The sequence below is a fragment of the Pezoporus flaviventris genome, unplaced genomic scaffold (genome assembly GCF_033815535.1).
Source record: "Pezoporus flaviventris isolate CSIRO_AGI_PZ_B2104156 unplaced genomic scaffold, CSIRO_AGI_Pfla_v1 ptg000046l, whole genome shotgun sequence".
In the NCBI taxonomy this organism is placed as follows: domain Eukaryota; kingdom Metazoa; phylum Chordata; class Aves; order Psittaciformes; family Psittacidae; genus Pezoporus; species Pezoporus flaviventris.
Window position 1 is genome coordinate 1,032,959 of NW_026892594.1, and position 19,037 is coordinate 1,051,995.

At 53.8% G+C, this 19,037-nt stretch overlaps 1 protein-coding gene across 1 annotated transcript in view; it reads right to left on the reverse strand.

Annotated features, from left to right (window-relative positions):
- The window catches only part of LOC133276737 (uncharacterized), a 68,221-nt gene extending 64,444 nt beyond the window's left edge, over positions 1–3,777 (reverse strand). The window contains exons 1-2 of the mRNA XM_061467874.1: positions 3,180–3,777; positions 2,797–3,069 (exon numbers count right to left, since the gene is read on the reverse strand). Of these exons, the coding sequence (XP_061323858.1) occupies positions 2,797–3,069; positions 3,180–3,777 (871 nt within the window). The remainder of the gene's footprint in view (positions 1–2,796; positions 3,070–3,179) is intronic.
- Positions 3,778–19,037: the final 15,260 nt, after the last annotated feature.

A 19,037-nucleotide genomic window follows, 5' to 3' on the forward strand; every position in this document is an offset into this window, starting at 1 on the left:
ACAAAAAGACACCCTTCTACCTCATCACTTCTTGGCCTATGTTTTCACTTCGTCTCAGCCATTCCCACTTTAGCTGGGCAAACACAAGTGTCTCTTTCATTGCACAGGGCTGTGATGGCCACAGATCAAGCAGCAGCTCTCACTTGGCACTCATGGAAAAAGTATTAAAAGCTTCAGTGATATGTATCTCACTCCAGTTAGCAGCAAGTCAGAGGGAAGAACATAATACTAAAGCATAAACACCCCATTCTGGATCTCCTTAAAAAGCTACCTCCCAAATCTGTCAGGAAGAGGTACAAAACTTCTTTCACACTGAAAGCTATCAGAAATTAGAATCACAGCATCACAGAATGGCTTGGCTTTGAAAGGACCTTAAGCTCATCCAGTTCCAACCCCTTGCCAAAGGCAGGGACACCTCACACTAGACATGTCTCTCAAGGCTCTGTGCAACCTGGCCTTGAACACTGCCAAGGATGGAACATTCACCACTTCTCTGGCCTCATCACCCTCACAGTAAAGAACTTCTTCCTTATATTAGCCTTGGGAATATTCATTCTGGCTGGGAAGAAATGATAGCACTTACCTGGTTCAGCAAGTAAAGGATTTTGGTAAGGATGTGCAGACATCTTCGTGGATTTATAGGGGTCTCGTTAAAGATACGAGCCTACAGACACAGCATAAAGAGAGTATTACAGTGTAACTCAACAATCATCATTTCTCTTTCATCATAAAAAGTAAAGCCGTTTGTTTTCAACCAAGTAGCTTTTCATTCTAAAAATGTGTCCCAGAGAACATATTCTTGGTGAGAACATCCTAAGAAAGCTAGATTAAACTTTGGATTTAGCCCAGTGTAAATTCCTTCTCTGATCTCTTTTGCAGAGTGTAAGAACTCAGAAGAGTTTTTATTCATTAATTTTTGTTCACTATAAACTGGCACCTCAGGTGTTTAGAGATTTGACTGAGGAATGTTGAACATGGAACTGTGTTGGAACTACAGAGTGCTTGGGACCTTTCTCATATCCATGTGTTGGAAGGGCGGGAGGGGTGGTTGATGTAAATGTGTTATTTGCTTTCCAAGAGTTAAAGTGTCAGTGCTCTTTGGATATTTGCTTTACAATAGCAAATAGATCAGAGGAAGTTGGGTTTAAAGCTTTTAAGTGATAACTGTGAGGCTTCTGCATTCAGATGTTTCACTTCTATCATGATTAACGTGGATTTTTGGTTTTAGTCTTATCTTACAAGATAGAGATATGTTTATTCTCCTGATTTGTTTGATAACTGACAGTAAGGCTATTCCCCAGTTATCAAACACAATTTAACTTGTGTGCTTTGTACACCACTGCTTTATCTTTGTATAGAAGTGGGGAAGAGGGTGTTCTATTTAAAAGCTTGCTCAAAATTTAAAGTTGAATATTTGAACTTTTATTTAACTTCAAAACTTGTAGGAAGTGTTTATTTATGCTTGCCATTGGAACAGGCTGCCCAGGGAGGTTGTGGAGTCTCCATCTTTGGAGACATTCAAAACCCGCCTGGACACATTCCTGTGTAACATTATGTAGGTGTTCCCGCTCCGGAAGCGGGACTGGACGAGATGATCTTTTGAGGTCTCTTCCAATCTCTAGCATACTGTGTGTAAACTAGAACTAATTGCAACAGATAGGTAGCCGCTTAGATTGAAGTCAGTTGTTTTACGTTAATTAAATATAGAGGTCCGTGAATTACACAAACATGCTCTAACCAACATACAGGCAGAGACGAGCAGTGGGGGGGGAAACGAGTTATTATTTATTGGCCCAAGAAAGCAGCCACAACAAGTGCAGGCTGCAGCATGACATCCTCAGCACAGCTGCCTTGGGCCTGGCGCTGGCAGCAGGGCGCTACTCCTCCACACGTGGGGTGAGGCATGAGCAAGTGAAAGCCTTGCGCAGAGCCCTCAGCACTCTCCTGAAGCGGGAGAGTCGTCGCCGTGGGGCCGCTCCTTGGTCTGGAAGAGTGGCAATGCCTGTGGAGGAAGAAGAGCTGTAGGCAAGGGACTTCCTTTGGCAACCCGTTCCAGTGCCTCACCACCCTTACAGTAAAGAACTTCTCCTTAACAGCATCCTCATTGGCCTCCTTCAGATACTGGAAGGTCTGCTAGGAGGTCTCCACGCAGCCTTCGGCCCATGGAGGGGAGGCTGGGACACACCCGAACTCACGCAAACACTGCTGCCGGTCTGGCCTGGGTGCCACCCAACTCGGGCAAGTACCTGGCTGGTTCTCGCTGTCCTGAACTACAGCAGGCGACGTTGACGGTGACTCCACATCCAAGCTTTGTGCCACGTCTGGCTCTTTCACCTGCTGCTGCCTTGTTCCCTGGATGACAGTCACAGCCTTGCCCAGGTGTTTCCTCACAAAGCGTCTGAGCCTACCCTGCAGGGTAGCAAGAGCACAGGCAGGGGATGGGGGCAATGTCAGTGGGATGACACAGGCAGCACCAGAAATAGCCCTGTCACAAAACCTGGGAGCTGCCGTCCAAGGCCTTGGGATCCCCGGTGCCAACCACACGCGCCTCACTCACCTGGCGCCGAGAGTCCCGACACAAGGGAGAAGCTGCTGCATCTCCACTATCATCTGCTCCTGGAGGAATGTGGGATGTTCCAGGCTCTGTTGCAGGGATCTCAGTCAAGAAAGCAGCCACTTCATCCTCAGGCACTGTTGGGGAGGCAGCGGCTGCACTGGCCTCTCCCTGAGGCTCCGAAGCCACAGCAGACTCAACGTGCTCAGGTGCTGCAGGCGTCAGTGCTGCCATTGACACACTCAGGATTTGGGTCATGTCCTGATACTCCACCAGCTGTTGGCTGGTTCCCTCTCCTGTTGCGTCCATGCCCATGCTGGTGGGGCAGCTGGATCCCTCCTGGGGATCTGCATGGGTGTCCTGGAAGTGGTCTGGGACTGAGAGGTTGACCCAGAGGTTGCGTATGGTGATCTCTTCCACTTCAGAAAGCTCTTTGTCCATGGCCTCTTCCCATTCCTCTTCTTCCTTTCCGTCCAACTCCTCATCGTCAGCTTCCTCGCCCAAGGTCCCTGGCGCTTCCTGTAAACACACAACAGGGATGCAGAAAATGAGTTGAGGGAGCAGTGGCTGGCCACAGGCAGAGGAAGGCTCATCCCGCTGTCCTGTCCCATCCTGTCCTTGGCACTCACCTGCCTGTGACTGGGCATCCGTCCCCGCCGCAAGGCGAAACGAGGCCTCTGGCCCTCCTGCTGCTGGAGCTCCCTTTCCACAGAGCTGCCCAGCAGCCAAGGCAGGCTGGCTCTCCTTTGCATGTCGAGCCTGTGACTGGTGTGGGCCATGCTGCTCCTCTCCGGCTCCTCCAGAGGCTCTGGCATAGGGAGCAGCAGGAATCTCTCTGCCACAGGTAGCCCATGCGAGACTCCTGCTTGAATCTCCACAGTATCTCCGGTGCCAGCCATATGTGCCTCGCTCACCGGGTGCCCAGATTCACGATCAAAGGCAGAAGCTCCTGCTTCTCCTTCGTTGGCTGCTTCTGGGGCAGAGTGGCATGCTCCAGCCTCTGGCACAGGCATCTCAGGCCATGAAGCTGCCACTTCCTCTCTCTGTGTTTCTGGCAAGACAATGGCTGTTTCAGCCTCTCCTTGATGGTCTCCACACACAGGAGACTCAGTGTCCCCAGTCCACACAGATGCCATTAGTGCCATTGCCTCATCTGAGTTTTGGGACATGTCCCGATGTTCCGCCAGCTGCTGGCTGGCTCCCTGGACAACGGCCAGGCTCATGATCAGGACCTCTTCAGAGATGGTCCTGGCCGTTTCTTCTACAACCACCTCACAGGCATCAGGGCTGAGCAGGGCAGGTACCTGCCTCTGTGCCTGTGGTGCTGCCTCCTGCTCGACGCAGGCAGGAGAAACTGGTGCCGGTTCCACCTCCTCCTGTGCCACTGGAGTGAGACGTGCGCGGTGCTCCTCTTCCTCCGCAGATGCAGCTAATGTAGAAGCTGTCGACTCAGTGGCTGTGGGTCCGGCTGGGATAGGAGACGTGTTCTGCAGGTCTCCACCTGCCTCCCCTGTCACTTCAATGTCCATGCTGCTGGGGAAGTCAGACCCCTCCTGGATATCGGCCTGGGGGTCCTGGAAGAGCTCTGGGACCGAGGGGTTGACCCAGAGGTTGCGTATGATGATCTCTTCCACTTGGGACAGCACTTTATCAATGTCCTCTACCCACTCTTTCTCCTCTTTGTCCACTGCCGCATCCAGCATTTGGGTCATGCCCTGAGGTTCCAGCAGCTGCTGGCTGGTTTCCTGATCCACTGCCACAGCCTGGACCAGAGGCTCCCTTGTGCTGAGCAGGGCTGCTCCCTGTGGAACCAACTCACAGGCATCTGGGCTGAGCAGGACAGATGCCTGACTCTCTGCCTCTGGTGCTGCCTCCGGTGCTGCCTCCTCATCACCATTGTGAGAAGAATCTGTTTCCTCTGCCTCCTCCTCGATCATATTCCAGAACTGGGAGCTTGCACCGACACTGGGTGTGACACGCACTTTTGCATCTCTTACTACGATGCTGTCGGAGGCAGGTGCATTGCACTGTGCTTCTGCTGCCAGAGCTTGACTGTCAAAGCCACAAGAGGCTGCGGTCTCTGCCTCCTCCTCAACAGCATCTCTGAAATGGACCTTCCTGAGGATGCTCTTGGGTGTGACCTTCATATCCATGTTGCTTTCTTTGTGGCTGTGCGGGGCAGGTGCCCGGCCCTGTGCTCGTCCTGCTGCAGCCTGCCTGCCGATGGCGGGAGAGGCTGGTGCCTCTATCACCTCGACACCAGCTCTGAAAGGAAGCTTCTTGACGCACCTGGATGGGAAATTCAGATCTGCGTCATTTTCTGCTGAGCTGTTCATGGCAGGTGCCTGGCGCTGGGCTTGTGCTGCAGCAGCCTGCCTGCTAAAGCCACGAGATGCTGGTGCTGGTGCCATGGGAACGAGAGGTGCCTGGTACTCCTCTTCCTCAGGAGCTCTGGCCAAGCGGCTCCTCCTGGCGTGTTGCAAAGCCTCGATGTTGCTGCGCAGGGCGGGCAGAGGCTTTGCAAGAACCTTCTTGTGCAGCCCCAGCAACTTGTCATTGAGGCTGCCCTCTCGCCCCGTCTTCCTGCTCTGGGAAGCAGCAGTGCTCGCACGGGTGTTAGGATCAGGAGCAGGCTGAGTGGCGGTGGCTTTGCTGCCGTTAGGTGCCCTGACAGTGTATCTTCTTGTCATTGCAGCCCTGCTGTATGCTGGGTCCTGGCATGCCACTGCCTGCTGGTAGGGTCCCCGGCTCTCAGCGCTGTTGTTGCGCAGGACCGCGCTCACATTTCTTGTGCCCTGCGCTGTGGCACAGGCTGTGGGCCTGTGTGGGGCAGGCTGCCAGCTCCGTGGCCTCGCAACAGTGCTGCCATGTGCGGGGATGTGGTGCTGCTGGGCAGCGGTTGTGCAAAGCTGCTTTTGGCTGTTGCTTGTCCTGCCGATGGCCATGTCAGTGAATCTGGCTGCAGGGGCAGAGGGTGCCCATGTCGGGCGAGGCAGCCTGCTGGCTTCTCTCACTGGCCGAGGTGGCGGCCGAGGTGTCCTTTCCACCACCACTGGCCGAGGAAGTGTCTGCTCCTCTGTCCTCATGCTGCGGGGCAGCACCGCTCTGCACCTCACGCTGCCCACCTGCAAGAGAAGTCGAGGAGAGAGGCTCTGTGATAGTGTCTCTTGCGCCCGTATCCCAGCTGTTGGGAGCTCATGCAGTTGGGCTCCCCTGCCAGCCCCACGGCAAGGCTCAGGCCCACAGGTGGCTGCTGCCTGCTCCCAGAGCTGGCTGGGGAAAGGGCTGGCCACCCGCCGGCCATGGCCCCAGCCCACAGCAGCCCCGGCATGCCCGTGGTTGGGAAGGTGTTTGGCCCTGTCTCCCTCGGGGTCCCTACCTGTTCCTGCTGGGTCTCGATGGGCTGATACCTTCGTTGGTAGGGCAGCTGTGGTACCGTGATCCCACGCCGCCCTTCCTCAGGCTGTGGCCTGTGGCCCACCTGCGGGCAGGAGGAGGAGGAAGAGGTGTGTGATGGAGGCGGCTGCCTTGGCACAGCAGCCCCCGCAGTGCCGGCAAGCCCGGCCCCGGCCCCGAGGCAGCTCCATGTGGCCCCGTCCCACCACCGGCCTCTCACTCCTGCCCCAGCCCTCACCTGGCGCCTCCTTTGCACTCCTGGCCTGCCCTCGGCAGGCTGGGAGCGGGCGTTCGATCCCTTGTCCACTGGCATCTTCTGTGTCCTCGGATGCAGACTTGCTGTGGATTCACAGGGCAACTGCCACCTCTAGGGTGCGCCAGGGCCTTAAATACCCCACATAAGAGTCGTAACAATGCCCCCGTGGTTTCCACGGAGACGCCGATGCCCTCACCAGTTCCAAAGGGTCCCAGCTCCTCATGGGCAACTCCACAGCAACCACTGAAGCTTTGTGACAGCGGCAGCATCGTGCCCATGGCCACTGGGCAGTCAGGGATGCACTTTTCTCCTCCCTGTTTTTTTCCTTGACAAGAAGAAAAGGGAACGGAGAAAAGAAAGACCGGTAAAAGAAGGAAAAAAACAACAAAAATAATGAAATCATTCTTGTGAGACCTCACCTGGAGTACTGTGTGCAGTTCTGGTTTACTCAACATAAAAAGAACATGAAACCAACACCCCCAAGTCCTTCTCCGCAGGGCTGCTCTGAATCTCTTCTCTGCCCAACCTGTAGCTGTGCCTGGGATTGGTCTGACCCAGCTGTAGGACCTTGCACTTGGCATGCTTAAACTTCATGAGGTTGGCATCAGCCCACCTCACAAGCATGTCGAGGTCCCTCTGCATGGCATTCCTTCCCTCCAGCCTCCATTTTTAACACCTACCCACACACCAAGGATCTTTGCTTTGAGGCTTTTTCTCATGTTAGAAACCATCCCTCCCTCACCTCGTGTTTCCTGAGGAGTACCTGTCAAATTTACCACTACTAGCTACTTGGTTTCAACAAATGCCATCCATAGCTGTACAGCAATGGAACAGTTTGTTAAGTAGCCTGTGCTCCCTTTTCTGGCATCCTTGGTTTTGTCTTACCTAAAAGGGATCTACTTGCTGCCTGAATTAAGACTGAACAGCAGAGGTCCAACCTACTTTGATGTTAAATACAACCTGACACACACGAAACCTGATCTACATAAACATCTGAAGAAAATCTTTCTTATCATGCTTCTAATTTAGCCCCAGACAAAAAGACACCCTTCTACCTCATCACTTCTTGGCCTATGTTTTCACTTCGTCTCAGCCATTCCCACTTTAGCTGGGCAAACACAAGTGTCTCTTTCATTGCACAGGGCTGTGATGGCCACAGATCAAGCAGCAGCTCTCACTTGGCACTCATGGAAAAAGTATTAAAAGCTTCAGTGATATGTATCTCACTCCAGTTAGCAGCAAGTCAGAGGGAAGAACATAATACTAAAGCATAAACACCCCATTCTGGATCTCCTTAAAAAGCTACCTCCCAAATCTGTCAGGAAGAGGTACAAAACTTCTTTCACACTGAAAGCTATCAGAAATTAGAATCACAGCATCACAGAATGGCTTGGCTTTGAAAGGACCTTAAGCTCATCCAGTTCCAACCCCTTGCCAAAGGCAGGGACACCTCACACTAGACATGTCTCTCAAGGCTCTGTGCAACCTGGCCTTGAACACTGCCAAGGATGGAACATTCACCACTTCTCTGGCCTCATCACCCTCACAGTAAAGAACTTCTTCCTTATATTAGCCTTGGGAATATTCATTCTGGCTGGGAAGAAATGATAGCACTTACCTGGTTCAGCAAGTAAAGGATTTTGGTAAGGATGTGCAGACATCTTCGTGGATTTATAGGGGTCTCGTTAAAGATACGAGCCTACAGACACAGCATAAAGAGAGTATTACAGTGTAACTCAACAATCATCATTTCTCTTTCATCATAAAAAGTAAAGCCGTTTGTTTTCAACCAAGTAGCTTTTCATTCTAAAAATGTGTCCCAGAGAACATATTCTTGGTGAGAACATCCTAAGAAAGCTAGATTAAACTTTGGATTTAGCCCAGTGTAAATTCCTTCTCTGATCTCTTTTGCAGAGTGTAAGAACTCAGAAGAGTTTTTATTCATTAATTTTTGTTCACTATAAACTGGCACCTCAGGTGTTTAGAGATTTGACTGAGGAATGTTGAACATGGAACTGTGTTGGAACTACAGAGTGCTTGGGACCTTTCTCATATCCATGTGTTGGAAGGGCGGGAGGGGTGGTTGATGTAAATGTGTTATTTGCTTTCCAAGAGTTAAAGTGTCAGTGCTCTTTGGATATTTGCTTTACAATAGCAAATAGATCAGAGGAAGTTGGGTTTAAAGCTTTTAAGTGATAACTGTGAGGCTTCTGCATTCAGATGTTTCACTTCTATCATGATTAACGTGGATTTTTGGTTTTAGTCTTATCTTACAAGATAGAGATATGTTTATTCTCCTGATTTGTTTGATAACTGACAGTAAGGCTATTCCCCAGTTATCAAACACAATTTAACTTGTGTGCTTTGTACACCACTGCTTTATCTTTGTATAGAAGTGGGGAAGAGGGTGTTCTATTTAAAAGCTTGCTCAAAATTTAAAGTTGAATATTTGAACTTTTATTTAACTTCAAAACTTGTAGGAAGTGTTTATTTATGCTTGCCATTGGAACAGGCTGCCCAGGGAGGTTGTGGAGTCTCCATCTTTGGAGACATTCAAAACCCGCCTGGACACATTCCTGTGTAACATTATGTAGGTGTTCCCGCTCCGGAAGCGGGACTGGACGAGATGATCTTTTGAGGTCTCTTCCAATCTCTAGCATACTGTGTGTAAACTAGAACTAATTGCAACAGATAGGTAGCCGCTTAGATTGAAGTCAGTTGTTTTACGTTAATTAAATATAGAGGTCCGTGAATTACACAAACATGCTCTAACCAACATACAGGCAGAGACGAGCAGTGGGGGGGGAAACGAGTTATTATTTATTGGCCCAAGAAAGCAGCCACAACAAGTGCAGGCTGCAGCATGACATCCTCAGCACAGCTGCCTTGGGCCTGGCGCTGGCAGCAGGGCGCTACTCCTCCACACGTGGGGTGAGGCATGAGCAAGTGAAAGCCTTGCGCAGAGCCCTCAGCACTCTCCTGAAGCGGGAGAGTCGTCGCCGTGGGGCCGCTCCTTGGTCTGGAAGAGTGGCAATGCCTGTGGAGGAAGAAGAGCTGTAGGCAAGGGACTTCCTTTGGCAACCCGTTCCAGTGCCTCACCACCCTTACAGTAAAGAACTTCTCCTTAACAGCATCCTCATTGGCCTCCTTCAGATACTGGAAGGTCTGCTAGGAGGTCTCCACGCAGCCTTCGGCCCATGGAGGGGAGGCTGGGACACACCCGAACTCACGCAAACACTGCTGCCGGTCTGGCCTGGGTGCCACCCAACTCGGGCAAGTACCTGGCTGGTTCTCGCTGTCCTGAACTACAGCAGGCGACGTTGACGGTGACTCCACATCCAAGCTTTGTGCCACGTCTGGCTCTTTCACCTGCTGCTGCCTTGTTCCCTGGATGACAGTCACAGCCTTGCCCAGGTGTTTCCTCACAAAGCGTCTGAGCCTACCCTGCAGGGTAGCAAGAGCACAGGCAGGGGATGGGGGCAATGTCAGTGGGATGACACAGGCAGCACCAGAAATAGCCCTGTCACAAAACCTGGGAGCTGCCGTCCAAGGCCTTGGGATCCCCGGTGCCAACCACACGCGCCTCACTCACCTGGCGCCGAGAGTCCCGACACAAGGGAGAAGCTGCTGCATCTCCACTATCATCTGCTCCTGGAGGAATGTGGGATGTTCCAGGCTCTGTTGCAGGGATCTCAGTCAAGAAAGCAGCCACTTCATCCTCAGGCACTGTTGGGGAGGCAGCGGCTGCACTGGCCTCTCCCTGAGGCTCCGAAGCCACAGCAGACTCAACGTGCTCAGGTGCTGCAGGCGTCAGTGCTGCCATTGACACACCCAGGATTTGGGTCATGTCCTGATACTCCAACAGCTGCTGGCTGGCTCCCTGGACAACGGCCAAGCTCATGATCAGGACCTCTTCAGTGACGGTCCTTGCAATTTCTTCTACAACCACCTCACAGGCATCAGGGCTGAGCAGGGCAGGTACCTGCCTCTGTGCCTGTGGTGCTGCCTCCTGCTCGACGCAGGCAGGAGAAACTGGTGCCGGTTCCACCTCCTCCTGTGCCACTGGAGTGAGACGTGCGCGGTGCTCCTCTTCCTCCGCAGATGCAGCTAATGTAGAAGCTGTCGACTCAGTGGCTGTGGGTCCGGCTGGGATAGGAGACGTGTTCTGCAGGTCTCCACCTGCCTCCCCTGTCACTTCAATGTCCATGCTGCTGGGGAAGTCAGACCCCTCCTGGATATCGGCCTGGGGGTCCTGGAAGAGCTCTGGGACCGAGGGGTTGACCCAGAGGTTGCGTATGATGATCTCTTCCACTTGGGACAGCACTTTATCAATGTCCTCTACCCACTCTTTCTCCTCTTTGTCCACTGCCGCATCCAGCATTTGGGTCATGCCCTGAGGTTCCAGCAGCTGCTGGCTGGTTTCCTGATCCACTGCCACAGCCTGGACCAGAGGCTCCCTTGTGCTGAGCAGGGCTGCTCCCTGTGGAACCAACTCACAGGCATCTGGGCTGAGCAGGACAGATGCCTGACTCTCTGCCTCTGGTGCTGCCTCCGGTGCTGCCTCCTCATCACCATTGTGAGAAGAATCTGTTTCCTCTGCCTCCTCCTCGATCATATTCCAGAACTGGGAGCTTGCACCGACACTGGGTGTGACACGCACTTTTGCATCTCTTACTATGATGCTGTCGGAGGCAGGTGCATTGCACTGTGCTTCTGCTGCCAGAGCTTGACTGTCAAAGCCACAAGAGGCTGCGGTCTCTGCCTCCTCCTCAACAGCATCTCTGAAATGGACCTTCCTGAGGATGCTCTTGGGTGTGACCTTCATATCCATGTTGCTTTCTTTGTGGCTGTGCGGGGCAGGTGCCCGGCCCTGTGCTCGTCCTGCTGCAGCCTGCCTGCCGATGGCGGGAGAGGCTGGTGCCTCTATCACCTCGACACCAGCTCTGAAAGGAAGCTTCTTGACGCACCTGGATGGGAAATTCAGATCTGCGTCATTTTCTGCTGAGCTGTTCATGGCAGGTGCCTGGCGCTGGGCTTGTGCTGCAGCAGCCTGCCTGCTAAAGCCACGAGATGCTGGTGCTGGTGCCATGGGAACGAGAGGTGCCTGGTACTCCTCTTCCTCAGGAGCTCTGGCCAAGCGGCTCCTCCTGGCGTGTTGCAAAGCCTCGATGTTGCTGCGCAGGGCGGGCAGAGGCTTTGCAAGAACCTTCTTGTGCAGCCCCAGCAACTTGTCATTGAGGCTGCCCTCTCGCCCCGTCTTCCTGCTCTGGGAAGCAGCAGTGCTCGCACGGGTGTTAGGATCAGGAGCAGGCTGAGTGGCGGTGGCTTTGCTGCCGTTAGGTGCCCTGACAGTGTATCTTCTTGTCATTGCAGCCCTGCTGTATGCTGGGTCCTGGCATGCCACTGCCTGCTGGTAGGGTCCCCGGCTCTCAGCGCTGTTGTTGCGCAGGACCGCGCTCACATTTCTTGTGCCCTGCGCTGTGGCACAGGCTGTGGGCCTGTGTGGGGCAGGCTGCCAGCTCCGTGGCCTCGCAACAGTGCTGCCATGTGCGGGGATGTGGTGCTGCTGGGCAGCGGTTGTGCAAAGCTGCTTTTGGCTGTTGCTTGTCCTGCCGATGGCCATGTCAGTGAATCTGGCTGCAGGGGCAGAGGGTGCCCATGTCGGGCGAGGCAGCCTGCTGGCTTCTCTCACTGGCCGAGGTGGCGGCCGAGGTGTCCTTTCCACCACCACTGGCCGAGGAAGTGTCTGCTCCTCTGTCCTCATGCTGCGGGGCAGCACCGCTCTGCACCTCACGCTGCCCACCTGCAAGAGAAGTCGAGGAGAGAGGCTCTGTGATAGTGTCTCTTGCGCCCGTATCCCAGCTGTTGGGAGCTCATGCAGTTGGGCTCCCCTGCCAGCCCCACGGCAAGGCTCAGGCCCACAGGTGGCTGCTGCCTGCTCCCAGAGCTGGCTGGGGAAAGGGCTGGCCACCCGCCGGCCATGGCCCCAGCCCACAGCAGCCCCGGCATGCCCGTGGTTGGGAAGGTGTTTGGCCCTGTCTCCCTCGGGGTCCCTACCTGTTCCTGCTGGGTCTCGATGGGCTGATACCTTCGTTGGTAGGGCAGCTGTGGTACCGTGATCCCACGCCGCCCTTCCTCAGGCTGTGGCCTGTGGCCCACCTGCGGGCAGGAGGAGGAGGAAGAGGTGTGTGATGGAGGCGGCTGCCTTGGCACAGCAGCCCCCGCAGTGCCGGCAAGCCCGGCCCCGGCCCCGAAGCAGCTCCATGTGGCCCCGTCCCACCACCGGCCTCTCACTCCTGCCCCAGCCCTCACCTGGCGCCTCCTTTGCACTCCTGGCCTGCCCTCGGCAGGCTGGGAGCGGGCGTTCGATCCCTTGTCCACTGGCATCTTCTGTGTCCTCGGATGCAGACTTGCTGTGGATTCACAGGGCAACTGCCACCTCTAGGGTGCGCCAGGGCCTTAAATACCCCACATAAGAGTCGTAACAATGCCCCCGTGGTTTCCACGGAGACGCCGATGCCCTCACCAGTTCCAAAGGGTCCCAGCTCCTCATGGGCAACTCCACAGCAACCACTGAAGCTTTGTGACAGCGGCAGCATCGTGCCCATGGCCACTGGGCAGTCAGGGATGCACTTTTCTCCTCCCTGTTTTTTTCCTTGACAAGAAGAAAAGGGAACGGAGAAAAGAAAGACCGGTAAAAGAAGGAAAAAAACAACAAAAATAATGAAATCATTCTTGTGAGACCTCACCTGGAGTACTGTGTGCAGTTCTGGTTTACTCAACATAAAAAGAACATGAAACCAACACCCCCAAGTCCTTCTCCGCAGGGCTGCTCTGAATCTCTTCTCTGCCCAACCTGTAGCTGTGCCTGGGATTGGTCTGACCCAGCTGTAGGACCTTGCACTTGGCATGCTTAAACTTCATGAGGTTGGCATCAGCCCACCTCACAAGCATGTCGAGGTCCCTCTGCATGGCATTCCTTCCCTCCAGCCTCCATTTTTAACACCTACCCACACACCAAGGATCTTTGCTTTGAGGCTTTTTCTCATGTTAGAAACCATCCCTCCCTCACCTCGTGTTTCCTGAGGAGTACCTGTCAAATTTACCACTACTAGCTACTTGGTTTCAACAAATGCCATCCATAGCTGTACAGCAATGGAACAGTTTGTTAAGTAGCCTGTGCTCCCTTTTCTGGCATCCTTGGTTTTGTCTTACCTAAAAGGGATCTACTTGCTGCCTGAATTAAGACTGAACAGCAGAGGTCCAACCTACTTTGATGTTAAATACAACCTGACACACACGAAACCTGATCTACATAAACATCTGAAGAAAATCTTTCTTATCATGCTTCTAATTTAGCCCCAGACAAAAAGACACCCTTCTACCTCATCACTTCTTGGCCTATGTTTTCACTTCGTCTCAGCCATTCCCACTTTAGCTGGGCAAACACAAGTGTCTCTTTCATTGCACAGGGCTGTGATGGCCACAGATCAAGCAGCAGCTCTCACTTGGCACTCATGGAAAAAGTATTAAATGCTTCAGTGATATGTATCTCACTCCAGTTAGCAGCAAGTCAGAGGGAAGAACATAATACTAAAGCATAAACACCCCATTCTGGATCTCCTTAAAAAGCTACCTCCCAAATCTGTCAGGAAGAGGTACAAAACTTCTTTCACACTGAAAGCTATCAGAAATTAGAATCACAGCATCACAGAATGGCTTGGCTTTGAAAGGACCTTAAGCTCATCCAGTTCCAACCCCTTGCCAAAGGCAGGGACACCTCACACTAGACATGTCTCTCAAGGCTCTGTGCAACCTGGCCTTGAACACTGCCAAGGATGGAACATTCACCACTTCTCTGGCCTCATCACCCTCACAGTAAAGAACTTCTTCCTTATATTAGCCTTGGGAATATTCATTCTGGCTGGGAAGAAATGATAACACTTACCTGGTTCAGCAAGTAAAGGATTTTGGTAAGGATGTGCAGACATCTTCGTGGATTTATAGGGGTCTCGTTAAAGATACGAGCCTACAGACACAGCATAAAGAGAGTATTACAGTGTAACTCAACAATCATCATTTCTCTTTCATCATAAAAAGTAAAGCCGTTTGTTTTCAACCAAGTAGCTTTTCATTCTAAAAATGTGTCCCAGAGAACATATTCTTGGTGAGAACATCCTAAGAAAGCTAGATTAAACTTTGGATTTAGCCCAGTGTAAATTCCTTCTCTGATCTCTTTTGCAGAGTGTAAGAACTCAGAAGAGTTTTTATTCATTAATTTTTGTTCACTATAAACTGGCACCTCAGGTGTTTAGAGATTTGACTGAGGAATGTTGAACATGGAACTGTGTTGGAACTACAGAGTGCTTGGGACCTTTCTCATATCCATGTGTTGGAAGGGCGGGAGGGGTGGTTGATGTAAATGTGTTATTTGCTTTCCAAGAGTTAAAGTGTCAGTGCTCTTTGGATATTTGCTTTACAATAGCAAATAGATCAGAGGAAGTTGGGTTTAAAGCTTTTAAGTGATAACTGTGAGGCTTCTGCATTCAGATGTTTCACTTCTATCATGATTAACGTGGATTTTTGGTTTTAGTCTTATCTTACAAGATAGAGATATGTTTATTCTCCTGATTTGTTTGATAACTGACAGTAAGGCTATTCCCCAGTTATCAAACACAATTTAACTTGTGTGCTTTGTACACCACTGCTTTATCTTTGTATAGAAGTGGGGAAGAGGGTGTTCTATTTAAAAGCTTGCTCAAAATTTAAAGTTGAATATTTGAACTTTTATTTAACTTCAAAACTTGTAGGAAGTGTTTATTTATGCTTGCCATTGGAACAGGCTGCCCAGGGAGGTTGTGGAGTCTCCATCTTTGGAGACATTCAAAACCCGCCTGGACACATTCCTGTGTAACATTATGTAGGTGTTCCCGCTCCGGAAGCGGGACTGGACGAGATGATCTTTTGAGGTCTCTTCCAATCTCTAGCATACTGTGTGTAAACTAGAACTAATTGCAACAGATAGGTAGCCGCTTAGATTGAAGTCAGTTGTTTTACGTTAATTAAATATAGAGGTCCGTGAATTACACAAACATGCTCTAACCAACATACAGGCAGAGACGAGCAGTGGGGGGGGAAACGAGTTATTATTTATTGGCCCAAGAAAGCAGCCACAACAAGTGCAGGCTGCAGCATGACATCCTCAGCACAGCTGCCTTGGGCCTGGCGCTGGCAGCAGGGCGCTACTCCTCCACACGTGGGGTGAGGCATGAGCAAGTGAAAGCCTTGCGCAGAGCCCTCAGCACTCTCCTGAAGCGGGAGAGTCGTCGCCGTGGGGCCGCTCCTTGGTCTGGAAGAGTGGCAATGCCTGTGGAGGAAGAAGAGCTGTAGGCAAGGGACTTCCTTTGGCAACCCGTTCCAGTGCCTCACCACCCTTACAGTAAAGAACTTCTCCTTAACAGCATCCTCATTGGCCTCCTTCAGATACTGGAAGGTCTGCTAGGAGGTCTCCACGCAGCCTTCGGCCCATGGAGGGGAGGCTGGGACACACCCGAACTCACGCAAACACTGCTGCCGGTCTGGCCTGGGTGCCACCCAACTCGGGCAAGTACCTGGCTGGTTCTCGCTGTCCTGAACTACAGCAGGCGACGTTGACGGTGACTCCACATCCAAGCTTTGTGCCACGTCTGGCTCTTTCACCTGCTGCTGCCTTGTTCCCTGGATGACAGTCACAGCCTTGCCCAGGTGTTTCCTCACAAAGCGTCTGAGCCTACCCTGCAGGGTAGCAAGAGCACAGGCAGGGGATGGGGGCAATGTCAGTGGGATGACACAGGCAGCACCAGAAATAGCCCTGTCACAAAACCTGGGAGCTGCCGTCCAAGGCCTTGGGATCCCCGGTGCCAACCACACGCGCCTCACTCACCTGGCGCCGAGAGTCCCGACACAAGGGAGAAGCTGCTGCATCTCCACTATCATCTGCTCCTGGAGGAATGTGGGATGTTCCAGGCTCTGTTGCAGGGATCTCAGTCAAGAAAGCAGCCACTTCATCCTCAGGCACTGTTGGGGAGGCAGCGGCTGCACTGGCCTCTCCCTGAGGCTCCGAAGCCACAGCAGACTCAACGTGCTCAGGTGCTGCAGGCGTCAGTGCTGCCATTGACACACCCAGGATTTGGGTCATGTCCTGATACTCCACCAGCTGCTGGCTGGCTCCCTGGACAACGGCCAGGCTCATGATCAGGACCTCTTCAGTGACGGTCCTTGCCATTTCTTCTACAACCACCTCACAGGCATCAGGGCTGAGCAGGGCAGGTACCTGCCTCTGTGCCTGTGGTGCTGCCTCCTGCTCGACGCAGGCAGGAGAAACTGGTGCCGGTTCCACCTCCTCCTGTGCCACTGGAGTGAGACGTGCGCGGTGCTCCTCTTCCTCCGCAGATGCAGCTAATGTAGAAGCTGTCGACTCAGTGGCTGTGGGTCCGGCTGGGATAGGAGACGTGTTCTGCAGGTCTCCACCTGCCTCCCCTGTCACTTCAATGTCCATGCTGCTGGGGAAGTCAGACCCCTCCTGGATATCGGCCTGGGGGTCCTGGAAGAGCTCTGGGACCGAGGGGTTGACCCAGAGGTTGCGTATGATGATCTCTTCCACTTGGGACAGCACTTTATCAATGTCCTCTACCCACTCTTTCTCCTCTTTGTCCACTGCCGCATCCAGCATTTGGGTCATGCCCTGAGGTTCCAGCAGCTGCTGGCTGGTTTCCTGATCCACTGCCACAGCCTGGACCAGAGGCTCCCTTGTGCTGAGCAGGGCTGCTCCCTGTGGAACCAACTCACAGGCATCTGGGCTGAGCAGGACAGATGCCTGACTCTCTGCCTCTGGTGCTGCCTCCGGTGCTGCCTCCTCATCACCATTGTGAGAAGAATCTGTTTCCTCTGCCTCCTCCTCGATCATATTCCAGAACTGGGAGCTTGCACCGACACTGGGTGTGACACGCACTTTTGCATCTCTTACTATGATGCTGTCGGAGGCAGGTGCATTGCACTGTGCTTCTGCTGCCAGAGCTTGACTGTCAAAGCCACAAGAGGCTGCGGTCTCTGCCTCCTCCTCAACAGCATCTCTGAAATGGACCTTCCTGAGGATGCTCTTGGGTGTGACCTTCATATCCATGTTGCTTTCTTTGTGGCTGTGCGGGGCAGGTGCCCGGCCCTGTGCTCGTCCTGCTGCAGCCTGCCTGCCGATGGCGGGAGAGGCTGGTGCCTCTATCACCTCGACACCAGCTCTGAAAGGAAGCTTCTTGACGCACCTGGATGGGAAATTCAGATCTGCGTCATTTTCTGCTGAGCTGTTCATGGCAGGTGCCTGGCGCTGGGCTTGTGCTGCAGCAGCCTGCCTGCTAAAGCCACGAGATGCTGGTGCTGGTGCCATGGGAACGAGAGGTGCCTGGTACTCCTCTTCCTCAGGAGCTCTGGCCAAGCGGCTCCTCCTGGCGTGTTGCAAAGCCTCGATGTTGCTGCGCAGGGCGGGCAGAGGCTTTGCAAGAACCTTCTTGTGCAGCCCCAGCAACTTGTCATTGAGGCTGCCCTCTCGCCCCGTCTTCCTGCTCTGGGAAGCAGCAGTGCTCGCACGGGTGTTAGGATCAGGAGCAGGCTGAGTGGCGGTGGCTTTGCTGCCGTTAGGTGCCCTGACAGTGTATCTTCTTGTCATTGCAGCCCTGCTGTATGCTGGGTCCTGGCATGCCACTGCCTGCTGGTAGGGTCCCCGGCTCTCAGCGCTGTTGTTGCGCAGGACCGCGCTCACATTTCTTGTGCCCTGCGCTGTGGCACAGGCTGTGGGCCTGTGTGGGGCAGGCTGCCAGCTCCGTGGCCTCGCAACAGTGCTGCCATGTGCGGGGATGTGGTGCTGCTGGGCAGCGGTTGTGCAAAGCTGCTTTTGGCTGTTGCTTGTCCTGCCGATGGCCATGTCAGTGAATCTGGCTGCAGGGGCAGAGGGTGCCCATGTCGGGCGAGGCAGCCTGCTGGCTTCTCTCACTGGCCGAGGTGGCGGCCGAGGTGTCCTTTCCACCACCACTGGCCGAGGAAGTGTCTGCTCCTCTGTCCTCATGCTGCGGGGCAGCACCGCTCTGCACCTCACGCTGCCCACCTGCAAGAGAAGTCGAGGAGAGAGGCTCTGTGATAGTGTCTCTTGCGCCCGTATCCCAGCTGTTGGGAGCTCATGCAGTTGGGCTCCCCTGCCAGCCCCACGGCAAGGCTCAGGCCCACAGGTGGCTGCTGCCTGCTCCCAGAGCTGGCTGGGGAAAGGGCTGGCCACCCGCCGGCCATGGCCCCAGCCCACAGCAGCCCCGGCATGCCCGTGGTTGGGAAGGTGTTTGGCCCTGTCTCCCTCGGGGTCCCTACCTGTTCCTGCTGGGTCTCGATGGGCTGATACCTTCGTTGGTAGGGCAGCTGTGGTACCGTGATCCCACGCCGCCCTTCCTCAGGCTGTGGCCTGTGGCCCACCTGCGGGCAGGAGGAGGAGGAAGAGGTGTGTGATGGAGGCGGCTGCCTTGGCACAGCAGCCCCCGCAGTGCCGGCAAGCCCGGCCCCGGCCCCGAGGCAGCTCCATGTGGCCCCGTCCCACCACCGGCCTCTCACTCCTGCCCCAGCCCTCACCTGGCGCCTCCTTTGCACTCCTGGCCTGCCCTCGGCGGGCTGGGAGCGGGCGTTCGATCCCTTGTCCACTGGCATCTTCTGTGTCCTCGGATGCAGACTTGCTGTGGATTCACAGGGCAACTGCCACCTCTAGGGTGCGCCAGGGCCTTAAATACCCCACATAAGAGTCGTAACAATGCCCCCGTGGTT